General features: G+C 40.5%; 1 protein-coding gene across 8 annotated transcripts in view; it reads left to right on the top strand.

Annotated features, from left to right (window-relative positions):
- Positions 1-4: 4 nt before the first annotated feature.
- Positions 5-16958, top strand: part of SEC24C (SEC24 homolog C, COPII component) — a 38563-nt gene continuing 21609 nt past the window's right edge. For 2 of the 8 annotated variants that reach the window (XM_075109508.1, XM_075109506.1), the window contains exons 1-7: positions 9-102; positions 5263-5378; positions 7982-8184; positions 11164-11250; positions 13686-13827; positions 14787-14965; positions 16053-16502. In XM_075109508.1, the coding sequence (XP_074965609.1) occupies positions 8010-8184; positions 11164-11250; positions 13686-13827; positions 14787-14965; positions 16053-16502 (1033 nt within the window). In that variant the 5' untranslated portion in view covers positions 9-102; positions 5263-5378; positions 7982-8009. Of the gene's footprint in view, positions 103-5262; positions 5379-7981; positions 8185-11163; positions 11251-13685; positions 13828-14786; positions 14966-16052; positions 16503-16958 lie in introns of all 8 variants that reach the window. The other 6 variants (XM_075109510.1, XM_075109507.1, XM_075109511.1 and 3 more) reach the window with 5 other exon arrangements.

Here is a 16958-nt window from a genome sequence, read left to right as displayed (position 1 = left end):
GCGGACGTGGCAGGCAGCGGGCGGGGGAGCAGCGCTTCCGGGGGAGCGGCGGGTCCGGGAACCGGAAGCGGGCCCGGCAGAAGCAGTAGCGGGTCAGCAGCGGTGAGTGAGGCCGCGGAGCGGCTCCGGGGGGAGGGGGGCGCTGGACCTGCCGGCGGTGGCCACCGCACAGGTGCCTGGGGCGGGCGGCTGGTACCATGCCCGGTGGCCCGGCAGGGGCACGAGCCGCCGCTTCCTTCCCTGTCAAGGAGTTGAGGCCTGGCGGCGCTCAGCTGGGTGACACGTCGGGCCCGCCGAGCCTGCCCGGCCTCTGTAGGGGCCCGAGTCTCTCCCGGTAATGTCTCCGGGCAGGAACGCGCCGCTGGCGGCCCGGTCCGGCCCGACCCAGCGGGTGCCGGCCTGCGGGGCTGGGGCCGGCTGTTGGCGGGGCCTTCTCCTCCAGGGCACAGGCTGCCCTGAGTGGAGCCATCGGCGTGCTGGTGTGGTGTGGCGGGTCCCGGCAGCTGCGAGATGGACCGTCGCTCCCTTTCGGAAAGCCGAGTGGTTTTTTTCGGCCCAGGTGCGCTGTGAAGCAGCTACACACACCCCCACCCCATCCCCGGAATGTCCCTAATCTCTTGTAATCCGCGGATTTTTCCCCCAGTGTTTGCATTGTTCTGTTAGAGCTTCCATTCATCCGAGGCTTGTAAACGATAGTCGTCCCGTGAGGAGACCTGTGACTGAGTTTGGTTGGATTTGGTAGTAAAACTTAACGATTGTCTATCTCTGGCATTGGAAAAGGAAGGAGGAAAGGAGTGAAGGTGGCATGACAAAAATACAAGTGTAGTCTTTAAAAAGCGGTTATGCGAGATGGACTCTTGCTTTCCATTGAGATTGTGCTTTAAATGTGTTTGGTTTATGTCTCTGGGGTTTGCTTTCACTCTTTCTAAGTGCTGCTCTTTAGAGTAGAATGAACATTAGTTTTGTTTCCTCTTCATTCTTGGGATGTACTTGAGTATTTTTTCAGTGTGTATGTGGTGTCTTAGATTTGAAATCTTTGTCAGAGGAACTTTGCAAAACCATCCAAATTGGGCCTCCTTGGTAACTGTCACACTGTGTAAGTTCTGTTTAAATTTACTGGCTGATGGAGGTGGTTGCTGAAACATAGGTGAATTGTTTACACCCACACCAGAAGTTATCCACCAGAGATAACGTTTGTAGAGTGTGTTAAAATACATAGTTTTTCCAGTTTCGTACCCGGTGTTCATTTTTAGTCATTAATGTGATAATTCCATAAAATATTTCTAGATAGTTTTCTGTTATAGGGCTCTGTAGTCATCTTAACCAAATGTTGGGGGGGGGGGGGGGGGCGGGCGGAGGGATGTTAGAGGGAGAGAAATCGCCATTTGACACAAAACATGCAATGTCTTTTTTTGTTGTTGTTTTCAAGCAGTGTAAAATTACACCACTAGAATGGGAGATGACTCACTGCTGGTTTTGTCCTAAGGTCTTACTGCTCATTAATATGAAGTTGTCCTGAGTGTGTTTAGGAAACTTTGAGTTTAACACCACTGCCAATGCCCCTCCCACCCCACCTGGTTCTTGTGTGGTAGGTGTTCTGTTTATGGGGTGGATGGGAATATACGTGGCCTAAAACTCCAGAGCCTCTCTCTTTAGAGAAGACTTGCCTTCAATCACATATATACGTTGTCTGTGGAAGCATAAGCATTTCTATGTGGTTTTGTGTGGAAAAGATTCTTGCTTCTGGAACTACCCTGTTCTACTTGAAGCTGTGCCACTCAGGATTCCTTATTGCTATAGCCAGACTACAAAGTGGACATCGATATAAGGAATATTTATTCTTAATATGCAGTGACATTTGCTCCAGGTTCTAATTTCATGGCTGAAAGCTGAGTTGTAGTAGTAAACAGCAGTCTGAAAGATTATTTCTTTAATGACTCGTTTGATGTTTGTACCTCTTTGAATGTTTTCTCCTGCCGTTGTAGGGACTATATTTTCTTCCTGTAACACTATCAGAAAGAGGGTCAAAAATCCAAGGAAGAATTGATGGTTGGCTAAGGAAGGGCAAGGTACAAAGAGTGATTTAAGTGATCAACAGCAACGTTACCACCAGAGAGAGAAGGTGGATGTCTCTTGTTCATTAGGTTTGAAAAGTTTATTTGCAATAAATTGTGAAAATACACCCTGTTCTTATATGTTCAGCAAGATTCAATGTTAATATAGAAAGCAATAAAAAATAGTATAAACTGGGCAGTATGCTTTAGGAAAAGCTAATTCTGAGCTTTTTTGTTTCTTGTGAGGGATGGGAATTGCAAAATGCCCATTTGTGTAGAGGAAGTCAGAGTACAGAAATTTTGAATGAAAGATGGTCAGTGTAACAATGTGTGAAGAAAACTTGTTTAGCATTGTAACATGGTTTTTAGTTTTATTCTATATACTCCATCCTTTCTTCCTCCTAGCCTCTTCTCTAAACTACACTTGTAACTTTTCCTAATCAATTATACTTGTGCAAAGTTCACATAAATGAGTCAGATGACTTCACGTGTTGTAACGTGTGTGGGGGTAGCTAAGGAAGAGAGAAACCTTTCACTGTCATTTTGTCCATGTTGTGTTTTCAATGACTTCTGCCTCCACAGGGTTACTCTCCAGAAGCAATGCCCATAACTGAGCATTTTTGAAATCTTTTCTTAGAGCTTTATTACAGAGCTAGAGATGTAAATCAGTCCCGCCAGGAGACTTCAATCACATTTTACACTCTTCGTTAACTTAAGTAAAAATGTGGTCGTGGTGGCAGTGGGTTGGAAATAGTGGTAGGTTTAAGAGTTAGGTCAAGACTAAACAATTTTGTATTCAGTTTTTAACCAATTTCACTTTCGTAACTTATGTTGTATTGGACCTTGCCCAAGATGATGAATCAGCCTAACAAAACAGGGTTTAATGTAGCCCTTCTTTAGAAGAACACAGAAGCGATCACACCTGAGATGTGAACTGTGATTTTTATGTCCTGAAGCCTGAAAGATATCTTCGAAACAGCCCAGGAAAGACTAGGCTGCAAAAATCTGGTCCAGCACCTATTGTGTCAAGAAGTTCTAGTAGCTAATCTATCCTTTCTTCTCCTGAAAGTATCTTCCGTGAAAATATTGTGGCTTCTAGACTTTCACTGATACTCAGTTGTAAAGTTTAATTTTGAAAACTGTTATGTCTTATACCTCTCATGAACTGTTAAAACAGATCTTTCCGGTGGTGACTCAAAATGTATAGATGAAGAAAATATTACCTTTGGTGTGACAAGTTGAGAGTCTGCCCAGGTGAAAGACATAGCACCACAAAGATACAACTGAATTGGAGGGTCAGTTCTAGTGGTGCCATTTAGATTGATTTGGACGAATGCATAGGAGGCATTCTGTTGTAATGGCCTGAGTGCTTCCAGATCACTTGGCGGTCTCCGACCGACCAGGATTTTCTGTAGAGAAACAAAACAGGAGTTTCTTGTACTTGAAGAGAACCAAGTGTTCCACAAGGGCTTACAGAGGACCTGGTCGAGCTGTCGGTGAAACAAATCTAAGGACATATGCCTTTCAGAAGAGTGTTAATAGCTCCAGAGTTTAGATCTTTATAAGAATGGCATAACTTTGCTAATTCTCCAGAAAGATGCAGAACAGAATCCTCAAAAGCACTGTGGGTAATATTCTGAATTGGTCTCTGAGGATGCAGATTGTCCCCTTCTGTCCCATCTTTTGGAAATGGTTTTGATATCTGTGTTCAGAAATTAAGTAGACATTTCCTTCAGTTTCAGCATAATATAGGAGTCCATGCTGTTGTTTTTTTCTTTTTTTTTTTTCTTTTCACCTCCCAAGGGTCAGTCTCCCCAGAAGTTGAAACAAACAAGCCTTTTATTTCTGTGGAACCAGTAGAAGTGCTGGCATCTTTCTGAAGGAAAGTAATTTTGCTGTACGCATTTCCTCTAGAAAGCGATCAAGAATTGATGAGATGAAGCTTTTCAGTTTCAAAAGGGAATTAACAGTGGATGCAGCCCGTAAGAAATGATGAATACGCAGTTTTCAGTGATTTGGGACATTTGCCGATTGAAACAAGCTTATATGAATCACTAGGGTTTTTTTTAAAAAAACAGTCCATAAAAAGTGCACTGTAGTCTGCTTTGTTTGGATCCTAAGGCATGTGGAAACTATTGTAAAAGTTAAAAGATTCTCCGTCCCCCAGTATTACTGTGTAGTTTTCTCCCATGAGTTCGTTGCCAATCGGCACTGCCAGTCTGTCTTGTCTAACAGTGTTCCAGTATGACTTTTAGCTGTGTAACTATTTTGACCAAACCTTCCATGGTCAACCACCTTTATACAGAAGACTAGAAAATGGCATAGAGTGACTGCTTTGTGCTTTGCAAGAAAATTATTTATTTATAGTAATGACAGCTTGTTGTCATAGTATTTTCCCAACAGCATAAGTCCTGCTTATTTGAGGTTTATGTATTGTAACTGCTGAGTAGTAATACCATGTTCAACAGCATGTTTTAATATTATATTTGGCTTTGTTTTGGTAATGTTACTACATGCAAAGGAATATCCTCAGTACTTCTATCAAGCGAAACAGCCTATTTTCTCCATTTCCCCCATCAGGTGTATATATTTATTTCTGTGTTGTTTTTTTTCCTTCATGTCATAAGACAGCCTAAAACTGTGATTTTCCCCATATTCCTTCAAGTGACTGGGTTCTAATTTACATACATATTTTTTGAGTGGAGACAAAATGAATGCTGTTTGATACAAATGACTTGTACTGGGGGAGGAGGAAAATGGACTCATTCAGTGACAACTGTCTTCTGCCTTCTCAGAGGTAGATACTCTTGGCCCTGCCCTTTATAGTATTCCACATCTGTGGTGATCAAGCATGCCACTCGCCTTACGTTTAGAACAAGTCAAGCAACCAAAATAATGAAGCAGCCTTGTCCCCAGCTTCAACATTGAGCCTGTTCTTGAGTTTTCCTCCTCCTTTCCAGCTCCCTCCTTGACCCTCTGCCAGTATGGAGCATGCATCAGCCTGTGCTATGGTGGAGATTAGCCTGTGCTGGCTGCCACATGGGCTGGCTCAAGGTCTGAGGTATATCTACCTTTCTGTCAGTTGGGACACTGAGTTAGAACTATCTCCTTTGTGTAGCTACTTTTTCCATAGGAAGTGTAGGAAATTATCTCAAACCTCTTTTCCTCTGTAAGGCTTGCATTAAACAAGCTTACCTCTTGGTTTCAGTATTATTGCAGAGAGAGCAACAAGCCAACAGGTATTACCTGCTCAGGTGGGAAGTACTGATATTCACATGAGGGAGGGGAGAGAAGACTGAAAAGAGGACAGTAAAAGATCATCAGGTAAGGTCACTTACTGAGTATACACTCACAGCAGTAAGCTATAAGTGGTTTCCAAGGGATACTCTTGAGTTCTTGCCCCATCATGCTTTAAAAAAAAAAAAAAGCATTGATCTTCTCCTGCCCTGTAGTAATTCCTTGTTCAAAGATCTGTTCAAGGATTTCTATAGATGTAACTTGTGAAGAGTGTCTTAATGGTTATAGATCAGGAGGTATCCTGCAGGATGCTGCTCCTTTGCCTGCAGCTCTCCCTGGAAGAACGACCTGTTTGTAGGAGTAGTGACCAGAAGCCAAGTTCTCCATGCACAATCCAAAAAGCAATAGTCAGGGGCAGGAAGAAGTGACAGCAGCCCTCCTTCCTTGGCAGAAGCCCTGCCCAGATATTCCAAGATGTGTGGGTAGAGCAGTCGTCTTGCCGTGTTCTCCCTTCCCTTCACCCCCACCTTTGCAGGAGGAACTCTCCTGCTTTACTGTTTGCACAGAACAGAAGGTGGTTGCAGGTAGGTCTGACTGGTGTGGTGACATTGGTTACCTACCTGGGGAGCAAGAGGTTAACCTTTGGGGGAACTTGGGAAGGGAGTAGGTCCCAAAGTCCAGATTTCCTGGCCCCATGGCTACTCAGGTTAGACTGTTCTGCAGAACTAAGTCAAAGCTGGTGTAGGAAACCAGAATCTTTAGCAATGACTCTCTTGCTGTCACGTTTATCTTGTATTATCGTGTTTAAAAACACTGCAGGCTTATAAAAAAACTTGTGACGCTGTTGTAAGTTGTTGCAAATGGTATTATATATTACTTTCAAGAAAAAATTACCTCTAAATATTTTAAAGTTCCTATTCTAAACAAAAGCCCTATCATTACCTTAATGCAGCTTGAAGAATAAAAATATAAAACTTAATTTATTTCCTTTCATATAAAATTCAATATCTAATTTCATAGTAAGCATTAGCATTCTTAGTGTTGACATTTGTCGTGTTTACTACCTACAGGAGGTTAAACGCAATATGTATTTAATATATGTATTATGCTAGCTTTCTTCTGTAAATAATTAGATTGCTCTGTGATCCATATATTTTCCCTTTGTTCATATATATATATATATGGATCTGAAAAAAGTTCTTTCAGTGTGGATGGTTCTTACAGAGCTGTAGTTATTTTAGTACCCTTGCTGTACAACTGTTGTGTCAGTTGTTAAAATAATTCTTTGACCTTATATTTTTGGTAATGTGAAGAACCAGCCTTAGCATTGGTTGGTATACTCTGATCAATGTATATGCAAAATAGCTCAGGTGTTTATCTGCTTGAGTTAAGCTGTAGATTCCTTGTTGAGATTTGCCTCAACTGGCTGATGGCTGTTGCAGCTGTATTAAGATTTACTATGATGTATCTTCAGATGTTCATCGTAGTGTTTGGAGCAAAACATGAGGGCATAATTAGTTATTTGCTTTACCTTAACTTTGCATTTCTATAAAAACTGCAGTCTTTTAATAAAAAAATTTTAATTGCTGTAAACACACATTTCTTTACAGTGTTAGTGTAGATAGTCTTAGCTGAAAAGGGTAACAGTGACATATGAAGTGTCCAGAAGAGTACAGGGGATGCAAAATATCCTTGAGAAATAGACCATGAGGGAATCTCCTGCCTGTGAAGTAATCTTGGCTCTCCACAATTCAAGGGCTCTGTGGCTTCTCTGCCTAATTGGTACCGTGGTATTGTAAGAATTGTCTGCTTGGTTTGGGGTCTCATGATGCCGTTTCTGTTTTTTTCTTTATAAAGTTAGTTAACCTCTTTATAGAGTTAGTTAGAAGAATCGGGAATCTGTATGTTAAGCAAGACTTCTTGCATAACTTTCCTAAGAAACATCTCTCCTGTCTCTGATGCTCTGTTTCAGGTCTTTCCCTTTTGTATAACTCCTTTAGTGACATCTTTTCCTGAGATGCTTTTCCACTTTGAACATCTTTCTTAGATGAACATGCTGCTTTGGGAGTATCTTAGTTTTCTGAAATGCATGTACATAACACGGGCATTAAATCATATATTGGTGGGGGAAAAAAGCCAAAACCCCCTATATTGGTCCTGTTTTAGATTCTATCAAACACTTCAAGAAGCAGCCTTTGTGGATGGTGAAGGCATGTTGCTTGTAGCAAGGAAGCATCATCAAGTAGACTAACAAAGAGTGAAAGCTGAACTTGTTCAGTGTTAATGAAGTGTTATGCTAAGGAATCTCTTGTCTGTGTCATGAAATCTGTTTTCTGTTGGTCTGATCTTGAGGGTGGAAGTAGCTTGTAAGGTGTCCCAGGAAGCTTTACTATGGAATAGCAAATGGTGGGTTTTTCTTTTTTTTAAGTTGATGATCACAAGTCTAACCAGCATGAAGCAGTGAATAAGTTGATTAGAAAACATAGTTTCTGAAAATATTGTTTTCTAACTAGCTTTTGTATAGCATTACCTTACTTGAAAAAATTGCTGTACAAGAGTAAATAACCATTAGTCTTTTACTTTCCCTAGTATCTCAGGAGCTCTCATTTCTGTGAAAACAGTAGAGAAGTTGGCCAATCTGTCTTTGTCTGCTAAACGCCTTTCCCCCCCCTCCCCCCCGCTTTTTGCAGGTGAGATTAGTTTGGGGATGTGAATACAATGAGTGTAAACCAGCAAGCTCACACAGGGCCTCCTTATGGGCAACCTCAGCCTGGATATCAGGGATACCAGCAGCCTGTCTACGGAGGACAGCCATTGCCAGGGGTTCCTCAGTCGCAATATGGAGCTTATAATGGTCCGATGCCAGGATATCAACAGCCGGTCCCTCCACAAGGTACTTTTCAGTCAAACTTAATGGTTGATAACCTGTGAATTGTTGCGTGCATGGAATTTTTTTCTGTATAATTCCTATTGTTAGTCTTTATTTTCTTCTTCTGTATGTAGCTTACATGGTGTTAAAAATCATGTTCTTCCTGTACATTCTGAGGTTATTGTTCTGTCATTTGTCCATTTCAGTAGGGCTTGCTGTTCTTTTAATAGCTCATAAAATTAACATGTTGAGAAGCACAACCACCTGCTTTTCTTTTTTTTTTTTTTTCTATGCCCCTGCCCCTGTTGTACTGAAGCACCTTACTAGGACAGTCTTCCTGATGAGGTTATGTTGAGGGGCAGCAGTTAGGGACCATAACAGATTTATAACTGAGACTGCCTTATATTTTATATATAGAAAGTTCTGCATTCCTTCCTGAAAGATTAAGACATACAACTGTAGGCAGAAAGCATATTTCGAGCTATTTTCTCTAATGCCTTTAAAATCAATAGAAAGTTTGTGGACATGTGGGCAAGCTAGTGTGTTCCAGAATTTCTGTGGTTCTGCATGATTGTATCACTTGTTGGGTTTGGTTTTGTTTGTTTGTTTTTTAAAGTTCAACTATTTTCCTGTATTCAAAAGAAAGGCTAACTTAAAATTATTAAAGAACTTTAGGAGGACATGAATTGCTTTAGGAAATTAATAGTGACTTTAACATCTGAAATGTAGAGGAGAAAATACTATTGTTTTGAGCAGAACTATTTCTGCCTCTCAGAATCATGTGGATGAATTCAGTTTTGCTGGGACAAGCACAACACGAACTCTCACTCTGAAATGTTTGTTTAGATTTCAGATTGGTATTCTAAGGAAATGAGGAATATGCCAATCATGCTAATGGCCTCTATTATTCTCTCCTCCAAATATGGTTTGAATTTTTTGCAACTTCTTGAATTTTAAACCATACTCAATGAGAAGGATAGAACAATCAAAGTGTCTGTAGTTGTCTTGAAAATAACTGAAGTGGAAGACTGAAATCTGGGAGCTGAATGATTATCCTGGTGGGTTTTTTTGTCTGGAGTTAGCAGGGCAGTGGAGTAGAAGAGTTAGTGTGGTGTGCTAAAGAAGGGGTTATTCAGTTTCTCCATCTTCCTCTTCTCTCCTTAATCTTCTTCCTCCCCTCCTCTCAACAAATCTCTTCCAACAGCACTTTTAATCTGTGAGTTTTGAACTAATTTCACAGAGGGTTTAAAGTCCTATAAAAGTAATGAAAATTGGCACTGGGCAGAGAAAAGAAATCCTGCTTTCTGGGAAGACAGGCAGAGCTCAGCCATTGAGCGCTTTGTTTGGCTGCTCAGTATAGCCATTGACTAACTAGGGTTTCCTGTCCCATGGAAGGAATGGGGAGAAATTGGACTTGCTTCAGTGTGGGAGAGAAGGAGATTCAAGAAGGACAAAGATTACTGTAGATTTGTATTGAAACTATTTTACTATAGTTTCATCAGTGCAGCTATTCATAGAAAACAGGTTTTGGCTGTTAGCAGTGTGAAGAATGTTTAGGATGTTTGTGAAAAGAAACTGATGAGCATCTTCCACCTGATACTTAAAGAATTATTTACAAGTCTGAAGAGCATTTCTTTTTACTGGAATTTACTTTTTTTCTTCTGCATTATTTCTGGTTGCCTTTTTTAATTTCAGAACAACAGAAACGTGGTTCATGACAGCTCAGTAAGGACATAGCTAGAAAGCTTGATAACGTGCATATAAACTTGTGCAGATTAAAAATGCAGATTTTGTTTGTGTCAGTAATGATTGAAAGGTAGTGTGACACTGAGGGCAATAAGGTGGTCTCATTTGGACAACAAAAGCATATTGCACTACTCTTTAATATCTCATGTACTTTATTGGTATATCAGGTCAAGGCCACTTAGGATTTGTGGAGGTCTCTTCTATCTTTTCTTCTGAGATCATCCTTCCTAGACTTAGCAGACTGTATTAAGGTAATCTTAATTGTCAAGTTGTGCATTTTGGACCTGTTACTGTAAATCCATGATCCATATCTTTAGAAGGAAGGAATGTAAAATTCAGAGCACTAGCACAACAGTCAGAAGTTGACCTGTTAGTAGCTGCTGAATATGACATCCAGGTGGAAAACAAACAATGCACTATCAAAGAGAGCAGACAGGTGATAGTGAAGATAGTGACAGTTATCCTTTCTACCCCCATCTCCAACATGTTATGTTTATTGCAGGTCTTTGTAGGAAGACCTGTTGTAGCTGCATAATGTAGAGGAGAGAGAATTAATTTCAGAGGCACTAGAGTGACAGGAATTCAGTGAACACTGAGGGTAAAAGGAAAGCTGCCAGTATTGTTCTGTGATCTCAAAGTAGTTGTCTTAGGGATTTATTTTAAAAATAATAATAAAATTGCTTGCAGGACTGAGTGGAGAAGTGTTGGGAGCAGGTGTCATCCTCCGTCAGGGAGTCTTTTGCATCTGATTTATGTGACAAACCCTAGCTCTAACTAATGGAAATGTGGGAATGCCACGCCAGCGACGCTAGTCTTGCTTGGGACCAGAAGTGGAATACTGTGCTGCTAGCTGAAAATAACTGCTTCTTGCTGTGAGAATGTTGAAAGAACCAGGACAATTCTGCATCAATCTTTCAGTCAGTGTGTTGGTTTCCTTTTGATGAGATTGTGCAGTTGAAAATGCAAACACAATTGTCTGAACACCAATAGCAGCTAGGCTGCTGCTGGATTGTTTTACATGGACTTTGTTATGTATTAACACTTTTATTGATGTTAATATATGAACTATATTGGGAATATAAGTTGTGCGTGTTAGAATAATGAGAGAGGATATAGCTTAAGGAATAACATGGTAAATGTGACATGGATTTTATGTACGTGATATTTTCTGCACTGTGGACTGTCCTCAGCATTGGAAACACTGTTTCTTGGTGCTTTCTCTCAGGCTTGATTTACTGGCGTGTTGTGTCTTTCCAGGTTACTTTCCTTCCTTGGGGTTCCCTTCGAAGGGCTCTCCTGTATCTCTCAACTCTGACACTTCTTCTCTTGCACCTAATTTCATAGGTAAATAGAGTCCTTTCTATGGGAGTGTTTGTACTGTGTGCTGCTTCTGTGCCAAGTACCCATTTAATATGAATATTTATCTCAGAGATGTGGGTACCTGATTATTCAGGCAGAGGTGGGTGGGACACTTCCCAGTCTATTTGTGGACAGCACTGCAGAAGCATAAATAGGATATGAAGAAATAATCCTAGTAGAAATCCCTTATGTCTGCAGATTCATAGATAAAACCTGACTAGTGACTAATGTTTTATGAAGACTGATTTCAAAATCTGAATCGGCCCATTCAGATTAGGTCAGGGAGAATCCTTAGTTTAGGGAAAAAAAATGCAGTTTCCTACTTGAGAGAGAACTAAAACAGGAGGTTTGAAATTATAACATTGCCATGAAGGAATTAAAAATCTCCCCAGGCACAAGGAGGTTGTTATTGGAAGTCATGAGAGATTTGTAACTTGTACTTTCATTTAAGAGAAAAAATAAGTTTTTAGGTTCCTTGGCTATAGCATAGAAACTAAATGTATGTTAGGAATAAGTATGATTCTAAAAGCTGTGGCTTGAAGAAATACTTTTGCAAAGCTATCAATCAAGACGTAAGAGTTAGAAACACTGCAAGAAATCATTGTATTTTTTCCTTCTTTACAGCTAGTGGTATATTCGAAGAGCTATTTCCAGCAGTGTCAATTTGTTTAAAAGAGTAGGGAGTCGGAACTGGGCCAAGACTGTCTCTGGACTTTGAGTAAAATCTCAGGCATTTCCCATTTTGCTGTGATCTACCTCTTTTTTGAGGTCTGTGATGAGTAAGAACAATATCTCAAAAGTGTTGAAGGGGAACCTCAGGATTCCTGGAGTAATGAATCTTAAAATAATAAACCACTAGACGTTCATACCTGTTCAAGTGACTTTTTCCAGTGGCTATTTGGGCGGTCTGTAGTAAAGATTACAGAACTATATTTCTGATAAGAACTAAAAAAAGAAGGCTTCAGAAGCTTTTTCTGGAGTAAGCTTGTATTTGTGAAATTGTATGCCTGTTAAAGTTCATGGAGAAAAAAGTTAACGTGTTAAAAAAAGTGTATGTAGGATCCCTTCAGGAATTGGATTAAATATGCTTTCAAAGACAAAAGAGAATGATGCCAAACAGTTTACATGTACTATCAAAGGAAAGAGATTCCAAAATAGATGAAAGTATATCAAAATAACTGAAAAGACATTCAGAAATAGAAATACCACACAACATACAAGTAGTTGGAGATTGGGAAGTGCTTAGCCAGAGGAACAATAAGATGAAGGTGCTGTGGCAGTAGTTTAGGAAAGGCAAGATTTAATGAGATGAAGGTATGTAAAAATAATAAATGACTCTGGAAATAATTAAGTACTAAGTCTCAAAATGAAGAACAGGAGGAGGTTTAGTAATAAAGGAAAAAAACCAAGAAATTACTGGTTATTTATACAAGGTTTAGTTAATTCCTTCCTTGAATTCACATCCGCAAGCTTACTAAGAATTACATGTAGCAAATAAGATAAAAAGTATGAGTTGAAACCTTATGCTTTGGTGTATAAATTATACTGCAGAATTGAGAAATGGCTTCTCTCATTTCTTATTTCATAACATTTCCTCACAAGAAGGTTTCAGAGTCCCTTTTAAACTTGTCACACTGGTCACTATAGAGGGACAACAAGGTGTAAGTGCTGCCCTGGTCTCAGGGGGCAGTTTACTCTAGTCATCTGTATTTAACAATATTCCAGATGTGAAATATGTTCCCTTGTGGTTCGCAGGCATGGTCATATGGTTGTTCTAATTATCAGCATTTTTAACATAATATTGTTAAAATATAAATTTATATTCTCTTTTTTTGGAAGTAGACAATGCAGTTGGTCTGCTGGTGTTGTATCCAGCATTGTGCAGTCTGCGGAAAGTGTGAAGACTTGTTTCTGAGGCAAATATGTTTGGGCTGTGACTGAATCAGCTCAGTCTGAAAAATGAGAAAGTATTTTTGTTAGCCTCCAACCTTGGGAAGAACAGTCTGTGGTGGCCCCTATTATGTCAGGTATAAAAGCAGTTAGTCAGATGTAACTGTTGAAAACTGATTTTACTCACATAACCTGCTTACCTCTCAAGCAGGGAAAACTGATTAAATTAAAAAAAAAAACCTTTTGAAGACCTTACACAGTACCTATTTTCTACTCGGTCCATGTGGAGATGGTGACTACTGCCACTGGCTAAAAATATTTGTGCTTTCAGTTTTGCTACTTCTAATATAGTTATACAAATTATCTGTAGCTCATGGAGTATTGATACATCAATTTGGCCTTACTAAAACTGCTAAAGTGTTCCTGCACTTCATTTCCTGGACTTTTTGTGGTAGTTGGTTCAAGCCCTTGTTTCTGTGAGTGATTTGTGAAGTGTGTCCCTGTCTGTCCGTCCCCCCCTTTGTCTGTAGGTTCGTCAAGAGCCCCTCCAACATCTGGACCTCCCCCTCCAGCTTCTGGAGCATCTCTTCCTTCTGGCCACCTGGCATACAGTCAGTTTGGACACGGAGATGTGCAGAATGGGATTCCAGCCTCAGCAGCCCCAATGCAGAGGTATGTACAGGAAGAGCAAATCATAACAAAGGCCAGCCTTGGTAGACCTACGCTAGGTCTAGACCTTTTAGGATCGCAAACAAATGAAATTGTTTTTCCTGTGGTGGACATTGACTTTCTTGATTGCTTCCTCATTGTTTTGGAACACTTTACCGTAGGGGTATTTGTTAGACAGTAAGATTATCTGGATATGAAAAACTTCTGGAAGGATATGAGCAGATATCAGTGACTGATGAAAACCACTTCTCCCACAAAGACTTTCTTTGTGGTAGTCCTGTTCCCATAGGAATTTTCTGATTCCCATAATCTGTCTTGTTTTAAAACAATTGCATCCACACAGCCTTGGCAGTGTGAACCGATCTCTCTCTGGAGCATGTTGCTGTCTGTCATTACTTAGTATTGGTTCTGGGTCCTTTTTTGTCTGTTATGGATCCCTGAGTTATCTTAATCTAAAGCTCTTGGGCATCTTCTCCAGAAAGATATTGCCATTACCTCTGTGGTGGAAGTGGCAACGGTCCTCGCTGTTTCATTCTGATGACTGATAATGGGGGAAGGTGGTTGTGTTTTGTTTCCTTCTGGTTAAGCTCAGCACCGTCGGATGGAGAATCCAAATCCTTAGAGCAACTGAGCATTCTTATAGAGCTGTGCTGGTCTTAATGTTGCTCACCCTGTACATTCTGTTGCAGTATTTCTGATTTGTTGTGATAAGTAAAATGGAATTAACAAAAAAATGCTATAAATGTAGGATCTGTATTTTAAGAACTAATAGATTTTTTTGATGAAAGGAATTCAGATCCGTGCAGGATATGTAATTATTTATCCAAAACTGAGTACAGTGCTTCACGTGAATAACTGAACCCACCTAGCATTTATGTGGTAGAACAATTTTAAAAGGCACAGACAATTGTAACTTCTTGTATAATGCAGAATCTAGTGAAGTTTCTATTCTTCCTGTTCAGGCCACCTGCTTCTCAGCTGTTTCTGCCAGGCTCTGCACCCACACCTGTCAGCCAGACATCTACGTTCCAGCAGTATGGTCCCCCACCAGCCAGTGTACAGCAGCTCAGCAATCACATGGCAGGGATGACAGTTGGCAGTACTACAGCCTCTGCTCCTCCCCCAGCTGGACTGGGCTATGGTGAGGATTCCTGGCTACAGAAATAATGCTATTGCTTTTCATTTATGCTAGTAATTTCATAAAAGATTTGCTCTTGTCAATGGTCCATTACCATATGGTGATGAGAATTCTCTGGGTGTTGACAACTGCCATAGTAAGTGGTAGTTTCCTTGACTTATTAGTCCTTTCCATTGGGGAAAACAGAACTGAGATTATTGTAGGGGACAGTGCAGGAAGTACTGCAGGACGTGGGTAACAAAAGAGAGTAACTATTTCTCTTCATCTACGTGAATCTTGGTGTAAAACACAAAAAGAGTCTTTCTTGAAGTAAGCTGTTGGAGAGTCTACATGCCTTGCTGCTGTTGTGCAGCAGCCCAGTCAAAAAAAAAAAAAAAGGAAGGAAAAAGAGCTCAGTAAGTCACAAAGGGCTGAAATTACTCTGAATGATTCTGTGAAAGGTTTTGCGGGAAGTTGAGAAGAAACTTACTTCAACAGTATAAATTGAATTTAGGTATTTTGTTCTATTGTATTAGATCCCACCATCAGGTCCCACTGCTGTAGATTACAGGACTTTTTTTTTTTTTAATTGAAAACAGAGATTTGTCTTTGGTATGTGTAATCTGGTCTGACTACACTTTGATTTTAATTTTTTGGAATTGTTTTGGTGAAGTACTATTTGCCAAGGACCATTCTTGAACTACAAGTGCCAACTTAGTGTAGAGTTTAAGATACAAACTTATTTCAGGTCAAGAAATAGGTAGACAGACTTGTGGTGGTTCTTGTTTTGCATGCTCCTGGCTTTTCACCTTTTTTCTGGCCCTGAATCCTGAAATGTATTCTGATTATGTAAAGTAAGAAGCTCAGACTTTGCGAGAGAGGACAATGAAGGAACTATCAAGTTTCAGATCCCTTAGATGAGTTTCAGCTCTCTGATCAATTTAGAAGGATGTTCACTTAAGGTTTGTCTCTATTAGTCCTGGCAAGTCCATCTGAAGATGAGAAGGTGGTAGGCCTATTTAGATGATCTAGAGCAAATAGGGTTTACTTGCATGTTGGTTGTCTTGAGGATAGAAGAAAATTATGTTCTATCATCTTTTCTTCTCATCAGGTCCCCCAACATCAGTTCCCCCAGTCTCAGGAAGCTTTAGTGCAACAGGATCTAGTCTCTATACACCTTACACTGCAAGCCAAGGATCCCCTCCTACCAGCGTGTCTCAGGGTCTTCCTTTGGCACAGCCTCCATTTCCTGGTCAACCAGTATCAACTCAGCGCCTATCTACTCAAGTCCCTGGTTTTGCCCCACCTCCCTCTTCTACAGGGATTGGACCTTCCTCTTACCCTCCTACCACAGGTGCCCCAAGGCCACCTACCATGCCAGGCCCACCACTGCCTGGGCAGACAGTTGCTGGGCCACCAACATCCCAGCCTAATCATGTATCCTCACCACCACCTCCAACAACTATGTCGGGGCTGCACCCTGGGCCTCCTATGAGTGGCCTCCATGGACCGCCTCCTCCAACTCATCCTCCTCAGCCAGGATACCAAATGCAGCAGAATGGTGAGTATTCCTAGTATAGCAATTTTAAGTTACATGTGTTACCTGTGTGCCACAAACTGAGAACTGGATTTCAGGTTTGTAACTTGCGGGCTCCTGGCTGCACTTCAAAGCTTCCCTCTTGCTTCCCTGTGCTCACGTCTGAAGGACAAATCCAAGATAAATGATAAGATGTGTCATTATACAGTATTTGCTATATAAGTTTTAATCAGATTAGTGTAACTAAAGAAATCTTAGCTAGCTTGGCCAAAAAGTTGTTTAATAATTAGTGCCATAATACTACAAGAATTTGTGATCAAAATTTTATTATGAACTTTAGTTTCATGTTTGCAGACTCGTCTGTTCAAAAGTAGAGATTTGAAATCCTGAAAAGCCTCACTATCTTTTTCCTTTTAAATTTATGGCCAGTGTGCATAGGCAATGTGTATGAGAGAAGTTGTTAAATGTTGAAAAGGAGTT

This window comes from Phalacrocorax aristotelis, chromosome 14 (genome assembly GCF_949628215.1).
Source record: "Phalacrocorax aristotelis chromosome 14, bGulAri2.1, whole genome shotgun sequence".
NCBI lineage: Eukaryota > Metazoa > Chordata > Aves > Suliformes > Phalacrocoracidae > Phalacrocorax > Phalacrocorax aristotelis.
This window is presented reverse-complemented; position numbering and strand designations above follow the sequence as displayed.